At 40.3% G+C, this 17,564-nt stretch overlaps 1 protein-coding gene across 1 annotated transcript in view; it reads left to right on the top strand.

The window, feature by feature from the left end:
- Positions 1 to 17,564, top strand: part of OTUD4 (OTU deubiquitinase 4) — a 49,834-nt gene that overhangs the window by 8,666 nt on the left and 23,604 nt on the right. Inside the window, exons 2-6 of the mRNA XM_038754977.1 lie at positions 6,348 to 6,431; positions 9,242 to 9,292; positions 13,014 to 13,060; positions 14,443 to 14,515; positions 15,165 to 15,246. Coding sequence (XP_038610905.1) covers positions 6,348 to 6,431; positions 9,242 to 9,292; positions 13,014 to 13,060; positions 14,443 to 14,515; positions 15,165 to 15,246 — 337 coding nt within the window. The remainder of the gene's footprint in view (positions 1 to 6,347; positions 6,432 to 9,241; positions 9,293 to 13,013; positions 13,061 to 14,442; positions 14,516 to 15,164; positions 15,247 to 17,564) is intronic.

Here is a 17,564-nt window from a genome sequence, read left to right as displayed (position 1 = left end):
AACCCTTTCTATTTTTCAAAGCTCTTCTAAAATTCTTGATCTCCATAATGTTCACCCAGAGTAACCCTTTTCGACGAGTACAAAGGAAGAAGGACAGGGACCTGGAGGATTTTGTAAACTAGAGAGACAAACTACAAAAACAGGAACTTACCATGAAAAAACAAGTGCAGATGCTAGGGACGTAGAATTTAAGAATACAGACAATAACACCTGCACAGAATTTATGGAGATCTCCTGATGGAGTAATTTAGCCAGGATCGCAAGGGCTGGATTAAGGTAAGAGGAGATTTTTAGTATATTTTTGAAAGATGGGAAGAGGGGGAAGGAGGGAATTTAGATGAGACAGAAGAGCCGGGAGAGTGGGTTTATGAGAGGGTTTGCGCCAGCCAAGCGAAGAACAGGAGCTAAGAGGTGAAGAAAGTAGTTAGGTAGAAGGTAGCCTGTTGGTGGAGAGCATCAAAGCCTCTGATCAGGAGTTTTATCAATCACTTGTATGTATTACGTGCTTACTACGTGCAAAGCACTGTACTAAGAGCTTGGGAGAGTACAACAAAATTAACAGACACATTCTCCGCTCATAACCAATTTACAGTTTACAGTCTAGAGGACTGAGACTGAAAATTTTAGTTTGAGATACCTATTTGCATGTATAATTGGCACGAAACTAAATAGTTTTCTGATGCCAGTTAGCATATATGTGTATATATGTTTGTATATATGCCAGTTAGCATATGTGTACATATACTAATGTATATACATAAATATGTGTTTATTGTCTCTGTTGTATCTGAGTTATTTTGTGAATAAACCATCTGTGTTCTTGTTACGGTCATTTCTTTTTCCAATAAAAGCTAGCTCCTTGAGATTAGGCACCAGGTCTTCCTTTGTTATTCCCCCAGTTTAGCCAGTGCCCTACACGAAGTCACTAGTTAGTATTGTTGATTGCCTGCATTAACACTGAGTTTCGGAATCAGAAATTTTTTTTTAATGGTGCTTAGGTGCTTATTGTGTGCTCGGCACTGTACTGGGGTAGATACAAGATAATGGCATTGGAAACAATGCTGTGTATTTAATGTTATTTTTCTCAGGCGGCTGTTCAAATAATGGCAGTCCCCCCCTCTAGTTTATATTTGGCAGGTGTGATGATGAGTTAATAATGACTGACGTACTAAAAACACTCTTAGTATGTCGGATGTTTGTAAGAGTCATTTTACTTATCCCTCTTTGATATCTTGAGATGTCAACATTGGAAGCAAAATACAAGATGCCTAAATAGCAAGTTCATGATTCTGTTGATGGGGGTGTGCTCCGTAGTGCCATATTGAGACGGCAAAATATAGTGGCTAGTTCTAAATTTCAGGGTGCTTAGTGGAATCGGTAGGGTGTAAACTACTTGAGGACAACTCTAACTCATTTACTCTCCCAGTTTCTCAAGAGTGCCCTGCACACAGTGGACATTCAGTAAATAGCACTGAGTAGTCTAATATCTGAGGTAAATGAAGCAGATAATTCAGAGGTGTTGGGGATTATTTTACAAGGCGAAGTCCTGTTTGCTGTCTTTATAGGACAAAGTTTATGGAAAATAGTGTCCAAATGCATGAAAATAGTTCCCCAAGGTTTCCTATGCCTAGATAAGAAGGATCATTTACTACTATGACTATTTAAGGAAAATTTATAATGGGTGCGTTAGTCATACAGGGACTTGGAAAGATATTGTTCTGCTTTGTTTCATGCTTCCTTGACTGGAATTTAGTCTGATGGCAGGTGACTAAAGAGAACAAGTAAGATTGGTGCTCCGCTATTGAGACTTCTTTCCTGCTACTCAAAAGTGGCACAGGAAAAATGCCACTGATCGTTCATGAGCAGATGGCACACTCCAAAATGCCACTAGTGCTGCCTTGGGCTTATCTTTTCGATTTCTTTTTTTTTTTTCCCCCAAGGTGTTAAAGGAAAACATGCAAAACATGCTAGCAGAATTTGCCATATGGTGATTCAAATGAGATGGCCAGCTTTCTCCTGTTCCTATGGAGTCCAGCAACATACTTTGGCACAAAAGCTGATTGTGATTGTGACGTAGGAATTCTCAACTATAGGGATTAGAGAAGGACACTAAAATTTAACTGCTGTTTTTTTCCCGTCAACTTTTGTTCGAAATAGCAATGTGCTCTTTTGAATATGTTTTTAAGAATTAGGTAGTGATAATAATGGTAAGGAGTGTGAACATCAACCTTTGTTCGAAATAGCAAGGTGCTCTTCTGAATACGTGTTTTTAAGAATTAGGTAGTGATAACGGTAAGGAGTGTGAACTCTCTGATGTTTGAACTCTTGTTACTCTCTCATTCAACCAGCCAAAAAAACCCAACAAACTGATATCCAGGAAGTGAAAATAACTTCTTCTCCTTCTCCCCCTTCTCCTCAACACGCTATCCAACCTTGGCTTCACAGACTCTGTCCTCTCCTGGTTCTCCGCTTATCTCTCCGGCTGTTCATTCTCAGTCTCTTTTGCGGGCTCCTCCTCCCCCTCCCATCCCCTTACTGTAGGGATTCCTCAAGGGTCAGTTCTTGGTTCCCTTCTGTTCTCTATCTACACTCACTCCCTTGGTGAACTCATTCGCTCCCACGGCTTCAACTATCATCTCTACGCTGATGACACCCAAATCTACATCTCTGCCCCTGCTCTCTCTCCCTGTCTTCAGGCTCGGGTCTCCTCCTGCCTTCAAGACATCTCCATCTGGATGTCTGCCCGCCATCTCAAATTCAATATGTCCAAGACTGAACTCCTTATCTTCCCCCCCCAAAACCCTGCCCTCTCCCTGACTTTCCCATCACTGTTGATGGCACTACCATCCTTCCCGTCTCACAAGCCCGCAACCTTGGTGTCATCCTCGACTCTGCTCTCTCGTTCACTCCTCACATCCAATCCATCACCAAAACCTGCCGGTCTCACCTCCGCAACATCGCCAAGATCCGCCCTTTTCTCTCCATCCAAACTGTTACCTTTCTGGTTCAATCTCTCATCCTATCCCGACTGGATCACTGCACCAGACTCCTCTCTGATCTCCCATCCTCCTGTCTCTCCCCACTTCAGTCTATACTTCACACTGCTGCCCGGATCAACTTTGTGCAGAAACGCTCTGGGCATGTTACTCCCCTCCTCAAAAATCTCCAGTGGCTACCAGTCAACCTGCACATCAGGCAAAAACTCCTCAGTCTCGTCTTCAATGCTGTCCATCACCTCACCCCCTCCTACCTCACCTCCCTTCTTTCCTTCTACAGACCAGCCCACACCCTCCGCTCCTCTGCTGCTAACCTCCTCACTGGGCCTCGTTCTCACCTTTCCCACCATCGACCCCCAGCCCACGTCCTCTCCCTCACCTGGAATGCCCTCCCTCCACCCATCCGCCAAGCTAGCTCTCTTCCTCCCTTCAAAGCCCTACTGAGAGCTCACCTCCTCCAGGAGGCCTTCCCAGACTTAGCCCCCTCCTTCCTCTCCCCCTCCCCATCCCCCCGCCCTACTTCCTTCCCCTCCCCGCAGCACCTGTATATATATTTGTACAGATTTATTACTGTATTTTACTTGTACATATTCACTATTCTATTTATTTTATTTTGTAAATATATTTTGTTTTGTTGTCTGTCTCCACCTTCTAGACTGTGAGCCCGCTGTTGGGTAGGGACCACCTCTATATGTTGCCAACTTGTACCTCCCAAGCGCTTAGTACAGTGCTCTGCACACAGTAAGTGCTCAATAAATATGATTGAATGAGTGAATGAAAATAAGGAAACCTTTTGGAAGAGACTTTAATGAATTGAGCTTTAAGATTTAAGATTAGAGACCCTGTGTTACCTAATGAATAAAGTGAGGGCTTGGGTTCTAATCTTGGCTCTTCATTCATTCATTCAATTGTATTTATTGAGCGCTTACTGTGTGCAGAGCTCTGCCACTTGTGTGCTGTGTGACCATGGGTACGCTACTTAACTTTGCTGTATCTTTGTTACCTCATCTGTAAAATGGAGATTAAGACTGTGAGCCCTATGTAGTGCTTAGTAGAGTGCCTGGCACATTGTAGGCACTCAAAAAAGGATTTCCTTTCCATTAGGTGCTAATAGGAGTTAATGTTTCATATGCAGAATGAGTAGCCCACAAGCTTAGAGAGTTGTGAGACTAAGTGGCTTTTTACCATGACTAATTTTAGGTTAAATACTTCTCCTCTTGAAAGAGTATTTACATTCTGAAGTGTAAATGTTTGGCATCAGCAAGTTGGTACTGCCAGAGATATAGGTGGTCTTAGAGGATCAGCTCTGGCTACAGACTCTCTTGGTTTGGGACCCAATTCTCCCTCCCTGCCAAAAGCCTACTAGAACTGCTGCATTTCCTTCAAGGAGCTCCTCCAAGAGCCAAACTCTGCCTGGCCCAGGAGCTCCAGGGAACCTTGTGATTTGAAACTTGTCCCAAATCCATCCCAACCTCTTGTGATGAGCTTGGGGTACTTCCAAGATGCCACGGGATTCAGGGATAACAGTGGAGTTGCTGGGCAGCTGATTCGGGACCAGTTTGCCCAGAACCTGTCCAAGAAGCCGTAACTTGACAGAATTCCAGTTTGATGTTTGGTCATGCTGTGTCACGGGGGATGGTTTTTTCTTGAATGCCTTCTAAGTTTGCAAACTGAGGATTTAAGGGATGGGTGCCTTGAAATGTCTTAAGATTGTAAGGAGAAATTCCTCCCTGAGGACTGTAATAGCATATAGAAAAATAGTAGGATTACTTAGCTCCTGTGCACTTTTTCCTTTATGGATGGATCACATGGTGTTTCCAGCGTGACAATCTCTAGGATGAGGAATGTATGTTGCATGAAACAGTACTGTTTTGTGGTGTTGTATGTTGATGTGTTGAAGTTACTGTAGGGGTTGGGCAAGGAGAACTGAATTTGTTACTTTGGTGAGGTGGAAAATATGATGAATCCATCAATGGTATTTATCGAGTGCTAACTTGGTGCAGAACACTGTACTAAGCACTTGGGGGAATACAGTAGAGTTGGTAGGCATGATCCCTGCCCTGAAGGGGCTTACACTGTAATTGGGGAGACAGACATCAAAATAAATTACCGGTAAGAGAAGCAACCTAGGATAAGGGTATGTTCATAAGTATTGTGGGTGTGGGACTAAGTGCATAGGTGAGGTAGTACAGACGAAAAAGGGAGGAGGGGATATGAGAGGTTAGTCAGAGAAGGCTTTCTGGGGGAGATATGATTTCAGTAGTGCTTTGAAAAAGGGGAGAGTGGTGGTCCGTTGGATACTTAGGAGGGAGTTCTAGGCAGAAGGAAGGATGTCAGCAAAGTGTTGATGGTGGTTGAGCTGAGAGTGAATTCTGCGAAGTTTTCAAGTTGTTGGGAGGAAGTCTGTGTTAGAGTCCTGTCCTGGCTCAAACTGGGCAGTAGTTTACGATGGGTCAGAAAAAGGAGCGGAGGGGGGAGCGTTGGCTATCTCCTGCGTGACATCCTTAGTCCAGGGAGGTTTGTGCCTCTGATATGCTCTGAAAAATGAGACTTGATTTAAAAAATCCCATCAGCCTGAAGGAACATTCCTATAAATACCCCACACCAGGCATCGACATCCCAATAACGCTTTTTTCGGAGAGTGAGGATTAGGCCCTGTTCAGCCAGGTGTTCACTCAGGTGTGGCCCTCATACAGTTGACATTGGGTAAGCCCCAGACTTTTGGGTTCTTTAGGGCTGTAGCATTGAACTAATGAACACTGACCTGTTTTTCTTGGTGGAGAAGTTTGGATGAAGTAATTTCTTCAAAACAAAAGGAGTGGAGAGAGAAAATAAGTGGGGAAGGAATAAGGACAAAAACAAGCAGTGGTGGGAGAGAAAGTATCGCAATTTGGGCTAGAGACTGGAAAATAAATATTGTCTTCAGTAAACCATTGTAGTGAATTTCAGGGAAACCTTTAAATTATAATGAAACACACATCCACAAACATTCCTTAAACTTAGATTTGTTTAAAACCAGAATTGATGTTGCAGCCATTAATTATTGTAAAGATTTCAGATTTACTTCATTTAAGCTTTATATAGAAAACATAAATTAAAAAACGTTATCTTCCGAGGTAGTAAAGTACCAGGAGGCTTGAGCTAGATAATAAAGACGCTGAGTTATAGTTAGCAAGTTACAGTAGAAGGTGAAGTTTGAAGCAGGATTCGGGAAGATAACGGGAGATGGTGATGGTTCCAGTAGTTCACAGGTTAGAAGTGGCTTTGGATGTGGGGAAAAGAAGTGCTGAAACTCACTTATGTTTTATCTATCGCAAATATGTTGACTTGCTTTTTAACTCTTTCTTTTAGGTATTGCACTCTCAGTCCCGTCATGTCGAAGTCAGGATGGCTTGCATAGACTATCTTCAGAAGAACAGAGAAAAATTTGAAGCGGTAATTGTTTTATATCAATGTAAAGATTGTCCTGGCCTTAGTTCAATTCTGAAATCCCAGTCATATCTGCAGAGGAATCTTAAGAATAAAAGGTGTTGAAAATGATCCTAAAAAAACAAGTTCTGCCTTCTTTGAGCTGTAGGAAGTTTTTGGAGCCCATCATTATTATTTTTTTAGATCCTTTGGGGGGGGGAAAATACTCATGCTGACCTTTGACCCCTGTCATTTTTTGCCTAAAAGTTTGTGTTGCCCCTAAAACCATCAATACCTATAGCATGATCAATCAGTAGTATTTATTAAGCATTTACTGTGTTCCGAGTATTGTACCAAGTGCTTGGGAGAATACTATAGAGTTGGTAGGCCTGATCCCTGCTCTCAAGTAACTTACATCTAGTAGGGGTGACAGACATTAAAATAAAATACAGGTAAAACAACAGTTGGGTACCTAAGTGTTGTGGTGGTGGCATAAATATTAAAGTGCTTAGAGGGTATAGACTCAGCATGGTGTAGTGGCTAGAGCATGGGCTTGGGAGTCAGAAGGTCATGGGTTCTAATCCCAGCTCTGCCACTTATCTGCTACGTGATCTTGGGCAAGTCACTTCACTTCTCTGGGCTTCAGTTACCTGATCTGTAAAATAGGGATGGAGACTGTGAGCCCCACGTGGGACAGCAAGTGTGTCCAACCCAATTTGCTTGTATCTACCCTAGTGGCTTCTTAATAATAATTATGGCATTTGTTAAGTGCTTACTATGTGCCTTAGTACAGTGCCTGACACATAGAAAGTGCTTAACAAATACCACTGTTATTATTATTATTATTATTATTATTATTTGTATAGGTGACACAGAAGGGAGGAAGAATAGGGTGAAAAGAGAGGCTAGTCAGGGAAGGCCTCCTGGAGGGGATGGGATTTCAGTAGTGATGGTATTTAAGTGCTTACTGTGTGCCAGGCACTGAACTAAGCACTGGGGTGGATACAAGCAAATCAGGTTGGACATGGTACCTGTCCCACATAGGGCTCACAGTCTCAGTTCCCATTTACAGATGAGGTAACCGAGGAACAGAGAAGTAAAGTGACTTGTCCAAGGTCACACAGGAAATAAGTGGCAGAGCCAGGATTAGAACCTGTGACCTTCTGACTTCCAGACAAGAATAGTACAAAGATTGCAGGCTTGCGAGATGGGGAGGATGGTTGTGCTGTTCTTTCTTTCTATTCTTGCTTTTCTTTTCTTTCTTCCTTTTCTATTCTTTCTTTCCATTCTTTTCTGTTCTTGCTTTTCTGTTCTTTCCTTTTCTGTTCTTTCTTTCCATTCTTTTCTATTACCGCTTTTCTGTTCTTTCCTTTCTTCCTTTTTTGTTCTTTCTTCCATTCTTTTCTATTCTTGCTTGTCTTTGCCTTCCTCCTCACCTTTCTTTTCTGTTCTTTCCTTCCTCTTGCTTTTCCTTTCTTTCCTTTCTTCCTTTTCTGTTCTATTCTTTCTTTCCATTCTTTTCTATTGTTGCTTTTCTGTTCTTTCCTTTCTTCCTTCTAGACTGGGAGCCCGCTGTTGGGTAGGGACCATCCCTATATGTTGCCAGCTTGGACTTCCCAAGCGCTTAGTACAGTGCTCTGCACACAGTAAGCGCTCACTAAATACGATTGAATGAATGAATGAATGGAAAGGAGAGGGTGTAGATGAGAAAAAGAACAGTTCAGTTTGGTCTTGTAAGTTTGAGGTGCTGCTCAGCCATCCTAGTAGAGATGCCCTGAAGGAAGGAGAAACTGAGATTACAGAGAAGGAAAGAAGTCGGGGCTGGAGAGGTAGATTTGAGAGTTGTCTAGGTAGAGATAGCAGTTAAAGGCCATGCAGCAGAATTAATTGTGGTACAACTTTCTATTGATGTAACTTTCCTGTTGTTAGCTTCTAAATGGAGGAAAATGTAATTAAGTTGGTTTCCTTAACATAATGAATGCCAACTTCCTTATCTGTATGCATTGTGACACTTTGTTTTAAAACTTTTACGTAATAGTAATGGCATTTATTTAGTGCTTACCATGTGCGAAGCACTGTACCAAGTGCTGGGAGAAAATACCCAGGGGAGATTTAGACATGGTCCTTTTCGGTCAGGGGGCTCACATTCCATTGATGATATATTGTAACAAAAATTATAGGGAAATATCAACTAAAGTACGTTCATTTATACTGTGAAACTGTGTGAGATGGATTGTGTCCAATCTGATTATCTTGTATCTACTCCAACCCTAAGTAGAACGCTTGGTACATAGTAATTGTGTAAAAAGAATTATTTTTATTAAATTCAGAATAGCAATGATCACATTTGGATATTTAATTTCTTTTTATAAATGTGTGTGGTAATTTGACAATATGGAAATAGCAAAATAGTTCAAGAGGTACACAAGTGTTTTAGGTTCATTGGGATGAAAAGCCTCATTCTGAACCAATGAACCATTATAGGTGATTTTTTAACAGAATCATGATTGTGGGTTTATGATTTTTTTTCTATAAACCTCATGCACTGCTGTAAATAAATCTGCAGTTTTAGCTAAGCTTTGATAAATACTATTTTAAAATGCCACATTGTTGTTCATTTCCTTCCTGTAATATGAAGGAATAAAACTAAGGTAATGAATGTTATTGCCTCATGAATAATATTTAGAGTAGGAAGTGAAAAGTTAGAAAGTTGTCTTGTGTGAATGGATTTTGTCATAAAATAATGATCTGTTATAGTAACACAGAGGGACTTTTGGCGTAATTAAATTCTTTTTAACATAGGTATTGGATGATCTTAATATTTTTTTTTCTTTCAGTTTGTGGAGGGGCCATTTGAAGAGCATTTAAAACGTCTGAAAAATCCACAGGTAGATGTTTTTCAGTTTAACAGTACAGGAATGATCAATTCTAATTGGATTGGGCTGTAGCTCATTAAATGTTTTTTGAACTTTCTAAGTCACACATTTTGATGAGATTATATATTCAATTTTATATTTTTGGCAAAAAATTTGAGTTAGCTGCTGTGAGGCTAAATTACTAGCCATGGTTTCTTTGAATTCCTGCCTGCTTCCCAGCATTGTTCCTCTCCATTCTTATTCCCCTCTGACTCCGCTCCTATGTTCTCCCTGTCTTCTCTAGCCTAGTACCATTGTATTTCCTAGCTTTCCTGATCCTCTCACTTTCCAAATTTCAGCCTTTCTCTTTTCTATTTCCCATTTCTCCTTTGCCTAGCCCTGGAGGAATAAAAAAAAAGTTGGGCTACCATTGAGGGTCACCCCAACGCTTCCTAACCTTGCCTTAGCCCTCATCCCAATTGTGAGCTCAGGAAATGGAGTATCAATAGCCAAATGCACCTTTCAATTTTTGCAAAGCACTGTGTAGGATTGGCTGAGTTAGATTTTATAGGCTCAACCTGACCCCAGAGAATAAAGCCCAGCCCACACAATTTAAGATGCCTTGCCAGTGAGCAACAGGAATTATCTGTAAAAATTCATGATCCCTTTAAATTCTGCTCCAGGGCTTTGGCTGCTGAGAGTTCCAGGCCTCAGAAGCAGCTGGAGAGAGAAATCACTTAAATTTATTTTTTGTTCTAGCTTTATCTCTGGAGGTGAAACCAAAAAAAAAATCTTGTATTAAGTGCTTTTCCACCTCTTGGGCTTGAGTAGGGAGGGGCTGGGTGGTGATGGCGGGCCTCCCTCTACTGTGCAAAATCTAAGTTTGACTCTGTGCTGACCTGATCAGGTTCGTAGACTCAGGTCCTGAGAGAACCATTCCCTGGGTTTGGACCATTCAGGAGTCTACCAGGGTCATAGCAACCTCAGATTATCAGCCTATTGGAAGAAAATGGATCCCTCTCCCCCTCCCGCCAATGCCCCAATTACTTGCTATTCTCAGAAAAACCTGTTTCCTCTGTCCGATTCATTTTGTACATGTGAAACTCTGCAGCAGGAATGGTGGGTAAAGAAAAATGCAGCCAGCTATTCTGTTTTAAAAAAGAAAATTATCTTAGACATTGTTATTGTGACTTTGCGTGTGCAAAAGGATTGTGTTGTTGCCTTGCCAGAATTTCGTGATATGCTTGGAGAGTGCTTAGAGCAACGTTCCAGTGCTTGACACATAGTAAACATTTAACAGATACTAGTAAAAAAAAAGTGTATCAAAGTGTAATCCAATTCGACATAGGGTGGGATTGGAAATCATGAGATTGGGATCTGGAGGACTTCAAGAACAACTAGAGTTTGCAAGTGTGAAGCTATACAGTTTTTTCTCAATCTTTTAGAATGCTTTCAAATGAATTAATATTCATTCTGACATCATCTCTGAGTGGAGAAGCTGGGATTATTCTGCAGATGGGGGAAACCAGAAGCAGGCAGAACAGGGATCAGAATTCCGATCCTCTTATTCCCAGGCAAATGCTCTCTGCAGTAGGCTAAGGAAAATGTGAAAGAAACAACCTTGATCACGAGGGTGCGAAGTCTCCTCTCTCCCCTATCTAAAATAGGAGACTAAAAATATTTCGGGAATTTTGTCATGCACGTTGCTGACTAATGCTTGTTCTTAGCAAAGGGTATCAGTTAAAATTCTCCTCAAGGTTCATGAAGAAATTTTTGTAAACCAGGTAACATGAGGAAGAATAACTTTGTAAATAACTTTTTCAAAATAAGTGAAGATGATCTGTTTTTCCATGCCTCATCCCAAAAGGGAGGAGGGGTACAACTGGAGAACTCGAAGTTTAAGAAATAATCCTAATTGGTACGGACTCAAGAAATGAGTGTAGATCCTTTTTCTTTTGGCCATTAATCTGAGCTGCAATGACTTGAGGAGTCAGTTATTTGTAATCACTGGAACAGCAGTGTCCTGTTTGAGTTATGTGTGGTTGTGTGATTGAGTGGCAGTGTTGTTCTTTGGGCTTTCTCCTGATGTGGCCCCTGGAGTTAATAGAAATACATGCATAGTAAGTCTGCAAGTCCCAGGAACCCAAAAGGAGACTGCATTGTGCCTCCATTTGTGAGTGAGGCTTGGCCTCCCAATCCTGATACAGACCTCTATAGGCCTGGGGAGCAGTGTGGCCTAGTAGAAAGATCCAGAGGCTGGGAGTCAGAGGACCAGAGTCCTAATACCTGCTCTGCCACATGTTTGCTATGTGACTGTGGGCAAGTCACTTCACTACTCTGTTCCTTAACTGTAAAATGGGGATTCAGCACCTGTTCTCCCTCTTACTTACACTGTGAGCCCCATGTGAGACAGGGACTGTGTCTGACCTGATTAACTTGTATCAACCCCAGTGGCTAAGAAAAGTGCTGGACACATAATAAGTGCCTAACTAACAATAATAATAATGATAATAATATTCCTGTGGCTCAGCTAAGGCGAAACCTGAGTATTTTGGCTTTTGCTGGGCTGTAGTCTGTCATGTACTTCTCTTAGCTTTGGGCCCTCTATGGAGGGGAATGCCGACCTGAACAATGTTGGTTCACCCTTTTCTTGATTGATTGTGGAAAGACACAATCATTTGTTATCTTTGGTTGGGAGTTGCCCCTCTGGGTAGAAAATTTCATGGAAAAAAATGCAACAAACTCAGAAGGGCTTTAGCAAGGCCATTTATGTGCCAAATTTTATTGGTCTGCCAAACAACTGCTGGTGTAGCCTATTTGGGGCTAAAAGGAATGGGCCCCAGAGGAATAGGTCCCAGAGCAGTAGAATTAGTGCTGTCAATAATTCAGCTACATCACAAGACCATGTCTTTTAAAGGGTGGCATTTTTACCATATAGCCTATGCATTTCCCGTCATAGAAGTAAATGCCAGAAGACAGTTCTTTCAGTTTTCTTGGAAGAAATGGTTAGCTTGGGATCCTGGTGCTAGAGGTTTTAGAGAGTCTTGTATTTCATTGCAACCAAAATTGTAGCTGAACCATGCTGCATATACTGAGGACATAGAGATAAACCTTATAGGATGAGGGGACCATTATCAACAGATCAACCTATTCTTGCTTCAGAGTTTCTGAATTTTACTTTATATGTGGAAATGGCTTTCCTGCCATTCACTACCCATCCCCTAAAACCCCAAGCTGTCAATCAATCAGTCAGTTATTGGGTAGGGACCGTCTCTATATGTTGCCGACTTGTACTTCCCAAGCGCTTAGTACAGTGCTCTGCACACAGTAAGCGCTCAATAAATACGATTGAATGAATGAATGAATGAATGCCCCATTCTCTCATTTCCCTCCCAGCTGCATCATCAGAGCTTCTCCTTTAGTTGAGACCAAGTAGGAGGCATTTTCCATCAATCTGTCAATCAGTGGTATTTATTGCTTACTGTGTGCAAAGCACTGTACGACGCACTTGGAAGAGAACACCATAGCAGAGTTGGCAGACATGTCCCCTGCCCATAATGAGCCGAATCTTAAATTGTTATCTTAAATAGCTGTGTGTGGGGGGTTTTTAGAGTGGAAAGCTTTTGGGAACAGAACCCCTGGGTCCATGGTGGCTGTTTTACAAGGCAATGAATTCTATTTTAACCAAAGATATTATAAAAGCTAGAAGAGTTAATGTACAATTCTTCCTTTTTTTCCCCTCCTTCTAATACAGGAATGGGTTGGACAAGTGGAGATAAGTGCCCTTTCTCTTATGTACAAGTAAGAAATAATGATTCCAATATAACATTTTAACAGTTTAACATTAATCAAAATGCTTAAACTGTAAGGTTATTTTAGAGTATATGTAATTTGATGCTTAAAATGTATTTTAGTTGCATAAAGAGAACACCTTTCATGTCGAAGTTTGTTTGAAAAGCTTATGGCTCATTTTTAAATTCTCACTAATTAACCAGTTAGGACAAGACCTATATTTTGCAGGACCCAGTGTTTAACCTGTCTATGGTTAAACTAGATGTTACTCAATCAGTCTGAAGTATATAGAAAATCCATCCAAAACCAGAACCATTGTTGGGTACTTTTATTCATCCCATTATTCACTGCAGTTAGCACCTTAGTTTTGGATTAGTATAAATATCATGTGGCCGGAGGATTTCTGATAGGTTGCAAATTGTTGTTGTCTGCTTAATAGACTGTTCATTGCCCTGCTGGAGGGTAACGTGCCTATTGATGCCCTTCTTGAGAAGCAGTGTGGCCTAGTGGAAAGAGCACGGGCTTGGGAGTCCGAGAACCTGGGTTCTAATTCTGGCCCTACCACCTGTCTGGTTTATGAGCTTGGTCAAATCACTTAACTTCTCTGTGCCTCGGTTCTCTCATCTGCAAAATGGGGGTTCAACCCCTGTTCTCCCTCCTTCTTAAACTGAGCCCCATGAAGGACCTGATTTCTTTTGTGTACCCTAGTGCTTACTGTAGTACTTGGCATATGGTAAGCAATTCACAAATACCATTATTTTAGTGAAAAACGCAATTAAGAAAGCACTGTTGGTGAATTTAATTTCATTCTGCTTCTGGAACCACAGGCAAGAGTTTGAATGTGGTCTAAAAGAGTAGGATCCTAGCTACATTAACTCTTGATTTTTTATAATTTTTTGAGTTCCAGACATATAATATTATCAGTGAAGTTTTACCTCTGTGTAATGTTCTACCATTCCAACTTCTTTGCAAATAGCCAATCAGAACCTGAAATAATTTGCGCTAGAAAAGAAATAAAGAGTCATGTTCTGTTCAATCTTGTACTTCAGAAGGTGGAGTGTTATAAGGTTCTTTGTTTTGTTTTTATGGTATTTAAGTGCTTACTGTGTGTCAAGCACGGTAGTAAGTACCAGAGTATATACAAATCAATTAGGTCAGTTCATTTTAAAAATTACAAGCAAGGTTGTTTTAACAGTGTGATCTGAAGAAATTATGTGGGGTGTTTTCAGCTTTCTGTGAGGTTTTTATCTTCTTGATTTGTTTTTTATTTTTCCCAGATAATTTTTTCCAGATATAAGTTACTGATTTAGCTTTGAAGTTGTAAACCTAATTCCCTTGTGTATTTTCCATAAGTGAGCATTAATTAATTTTTATCACTTTTTAAATTTTAGGAGAGATTTTATAATATATCAGAATCCAAATGTTTCTCCTTCCCATGTCACTGAAAATAGCTTTCCTGAAAAGGTAAATATATTTCTCAATATCTTTATACATTTTGACAAAGATAAGAACCGTAAAGGAAAAAACTGACTTTGCTTTGGAGTGGGATAAAATTTTAGAGGTGTCATAAAGGAGAAAATTTTGTCTTTTGGTGGTTTTCGTAAAGTATTGAAATGTAATCACTGTTTGACTTGCAGTATCATTCTGAGTGTATTTCCCGAAATTCCCTGAATGCTGTAATTATGCTCATCTTTCAGTTTCCGTATTACAGTGTATTTGTAAAAATCAGAGTATATCCTTCCACGTAATTCTGTTACTGAGTAAATTTTCATCTAAAAATTTGAATTCCTCTAACCGCTATTGTCAAATATGATCCCCATTTTATTGAGGCTAAGGCTTATGGATATTAAGTGACTTGTAGATGGTCATATACGTTAATGTGACACCGGTAATGAAGTGCAAATAATTTCCCAGGACATATTGTGTTTCTTGGGACTATATTTGATTTAATGGAGACATCATCTACAGTGTCTTGTATAATTACAAATTTATCTATTGAAGTTTAAGTAAGTGTAGTATAAAGGTTTGAAATGATTGAACAGTCCTTTCCACTAAATTGAAATCACAAATACTGAAATGTGTACCAAAGGATATATCTTTTTTTTTCTTTCAGGTATATCTGTGCTTTTCTAATGGAAATCATTATGATATAGTCTATCCCATAGGGTATAAAGACAGTTCTGCTCTGTGTCAGTGTAAGTACTGTTGCTATGCAATATAGAATAATGTTATAAAATAATATGTCAGAGTCTCTTCAACTTTAGTGCTGGGGAAAGCAGAGATTTCTGGGCCTCATAATGTTACTCTTACATCGTCCTTTGCTGAACTAGGTTTGGCTACTCTGAAAGACAGATCTTTTTTTACGTCTTTCCCAGTCCCCCCATAGAAAGGTAAATAGCTAAATCATCCAAAATAAAATGCTTATTTACTCTTTCCATAAAGGTTTCCAGAAGTGTAAATTCCAACATCTATTGGTAGCCTATTCCCATATTTTATTGTCCTTGTGAACAAACTAAATCGTTCTCGGTTGAACCTTTTCTTTTGTTTGGCTTTCAGTGGACTTGGAAAACAATTAGCCAGCATTGCCTTTCCATAAAACCACTTCCCATATTTGAAAAAGAATGTTTATCACCGCATAGCATTTTCTTCCCTAGGTTCAACAGCCCCATTCTTTTAACCTTTTCTCATAAGAACCTATTTTCCATCCTTTCATCATTTTTGTTGTTTTCCTTTGGACTTTCTCCAGCTTTTCTGTTTTTCCCTATTAAAATGTAGTGAACAAACCTGGACATAGTGCTTTAATAACAATAAGACTGATGTGGTGCAGCGAGCGTGTCACTTTCCTGTTGATTCCATGTTGTCCTTTTTTAAAAAAACTGCATTGTGTTGCAGAATCCTGTTCAGCTTCTAATCGACAGTGTGTTTCATGTCTTTATGCTTAGTTGTGCATAGTAGGTCTTCCCTTGTCTTGCATTCACATTGTTTGATCTCTCTTACTACGTATACTGCTTGCACCTGGTACTATATAATCAGGGTACGTTTCAGTTGGGCTACTTCAATTTATTCAAGTTGCTTTGAATCAATTTGAATGGAGAGGCAACATGACCTATTGGAAAGAACCTGAGTCTGAGAGTCAGGAGACCCGAAGACTTAAGTTCTACTACTACAATTTGCGTGATGTGTGACATGATCTGATTATCTTATAACTACCCCAGCCTGGATTTGATACCTTTCTCCCTCCTACTTAAACTGTGAGCCCCATGTGGGACAGAGACTGTCCCTGGCACGACTATCTTGTATATATATAATAATAATAATGGCATTTATTATTATATATGCCAGCACTTAGTACAGTACTTGACACATAGTAAGTGTATAACAAGTGCCACAATTATTATTATTACTTCAGTGCCTAGCAAATAGTGCTTGAAAAATGCGATTTTTACAATTTCTATAAATCTAAGCATTTCAAATCCAGCCCACTTTACTGTTCCCTGCAAGTTTGTTGAAAAAGCTAGGTGAAGGAATCTAAAGCTACTGGGTAAAACCAGTTTTAGGACTAATGCCCATAGCACACCATTTAATGCACCCCATTTTTTCTCCCCACACCCACAGCTTGAAACCAGTGTCTGGTTCTCAGACCTCTTTCTCCTCCTCCTCGCTGTTCTTTTTTCGCCCACAAGAAAAGGGCATACCATTTCAGAGAAGGAGCGTGGTTTGTTGGAAAACAGTATGAAATTAGGAGTCATGATTCCCAGCTCTAGCCCTAGCTTCACCGGTAATTAATTGCGCTCGAAATCTTCCCCATCCCAAAGGCTGAGCAGGAATTCCTCTTTAGTGAAGTAAATAAAGGGCATACCAAAAGCAACTAGATGATCCATTATAAACTTATAAAAAAAATAGCAATCATGTAATAGGTGATCATTCTCTCTTTTCATGATTCTTAACACTGGTCTCCCTCTACCCTCAGTTAGAACCTGCTGCTTTGCCTAATGTCTCTGAGAGCTGAATTGTCACCCCACTCTGACTTCACCTTGGGTATTGCCAGCTCCCTCCTCTTGCTGATCCATTTGCCAGTCCATCGTGGTCTCCTGATGGCCCTTCATATATTTGGATTTCTGGTTGTTGTTTTTTTTTTTAATCAGGGGCCATCCATAGTCTTGGTAGATTTCCTCCCATGTGTCCATTTCTTCATTGTCAGACTCACAGATCCTTTCGTCTGTCAATATTTTTATCTTATTGCATCCAGTCTCTCTGGGGGTCACCCCCTGTCCTGTTAGAAACCTATAGTTGAAACCGTCTCTTTCAGAATTACCCTTCGTTCTTTTAGAAATTTATAGTTTATCTGAAAACATAGTAATTATTTATTAACTTCCCCATTTTACCAGATTACACCAATGTATGGTACCTGAATGAGTGAGCCAATAGAAGAGACTGTGGATTTGAAGTTATTTTCAACCTTTTGGTTCCCCTTTTATACCTTGCTACAAGCTACGTATAGAACCCAGGTGGT

This window comes from Tachyglossus aculeatus, chromosome 12 (assembly GCF_015852505.1).
Source record: "Tachyglossus aculeatus isolate mTacAcu1 chromosome 12, mTacAcu1.pri, whole genome shotgun sequence".
NCBI lineage: Eukaryota > Metazoa > Chordata > Mammalia > Monotremata > Tachyglossidae > Tachyglossus > Tachyglossus aculeatus.
Note: the sequence above shows the minus strand (reverse complement) of the source record. Positions and strands in the feature narration are given on the sequence as shown.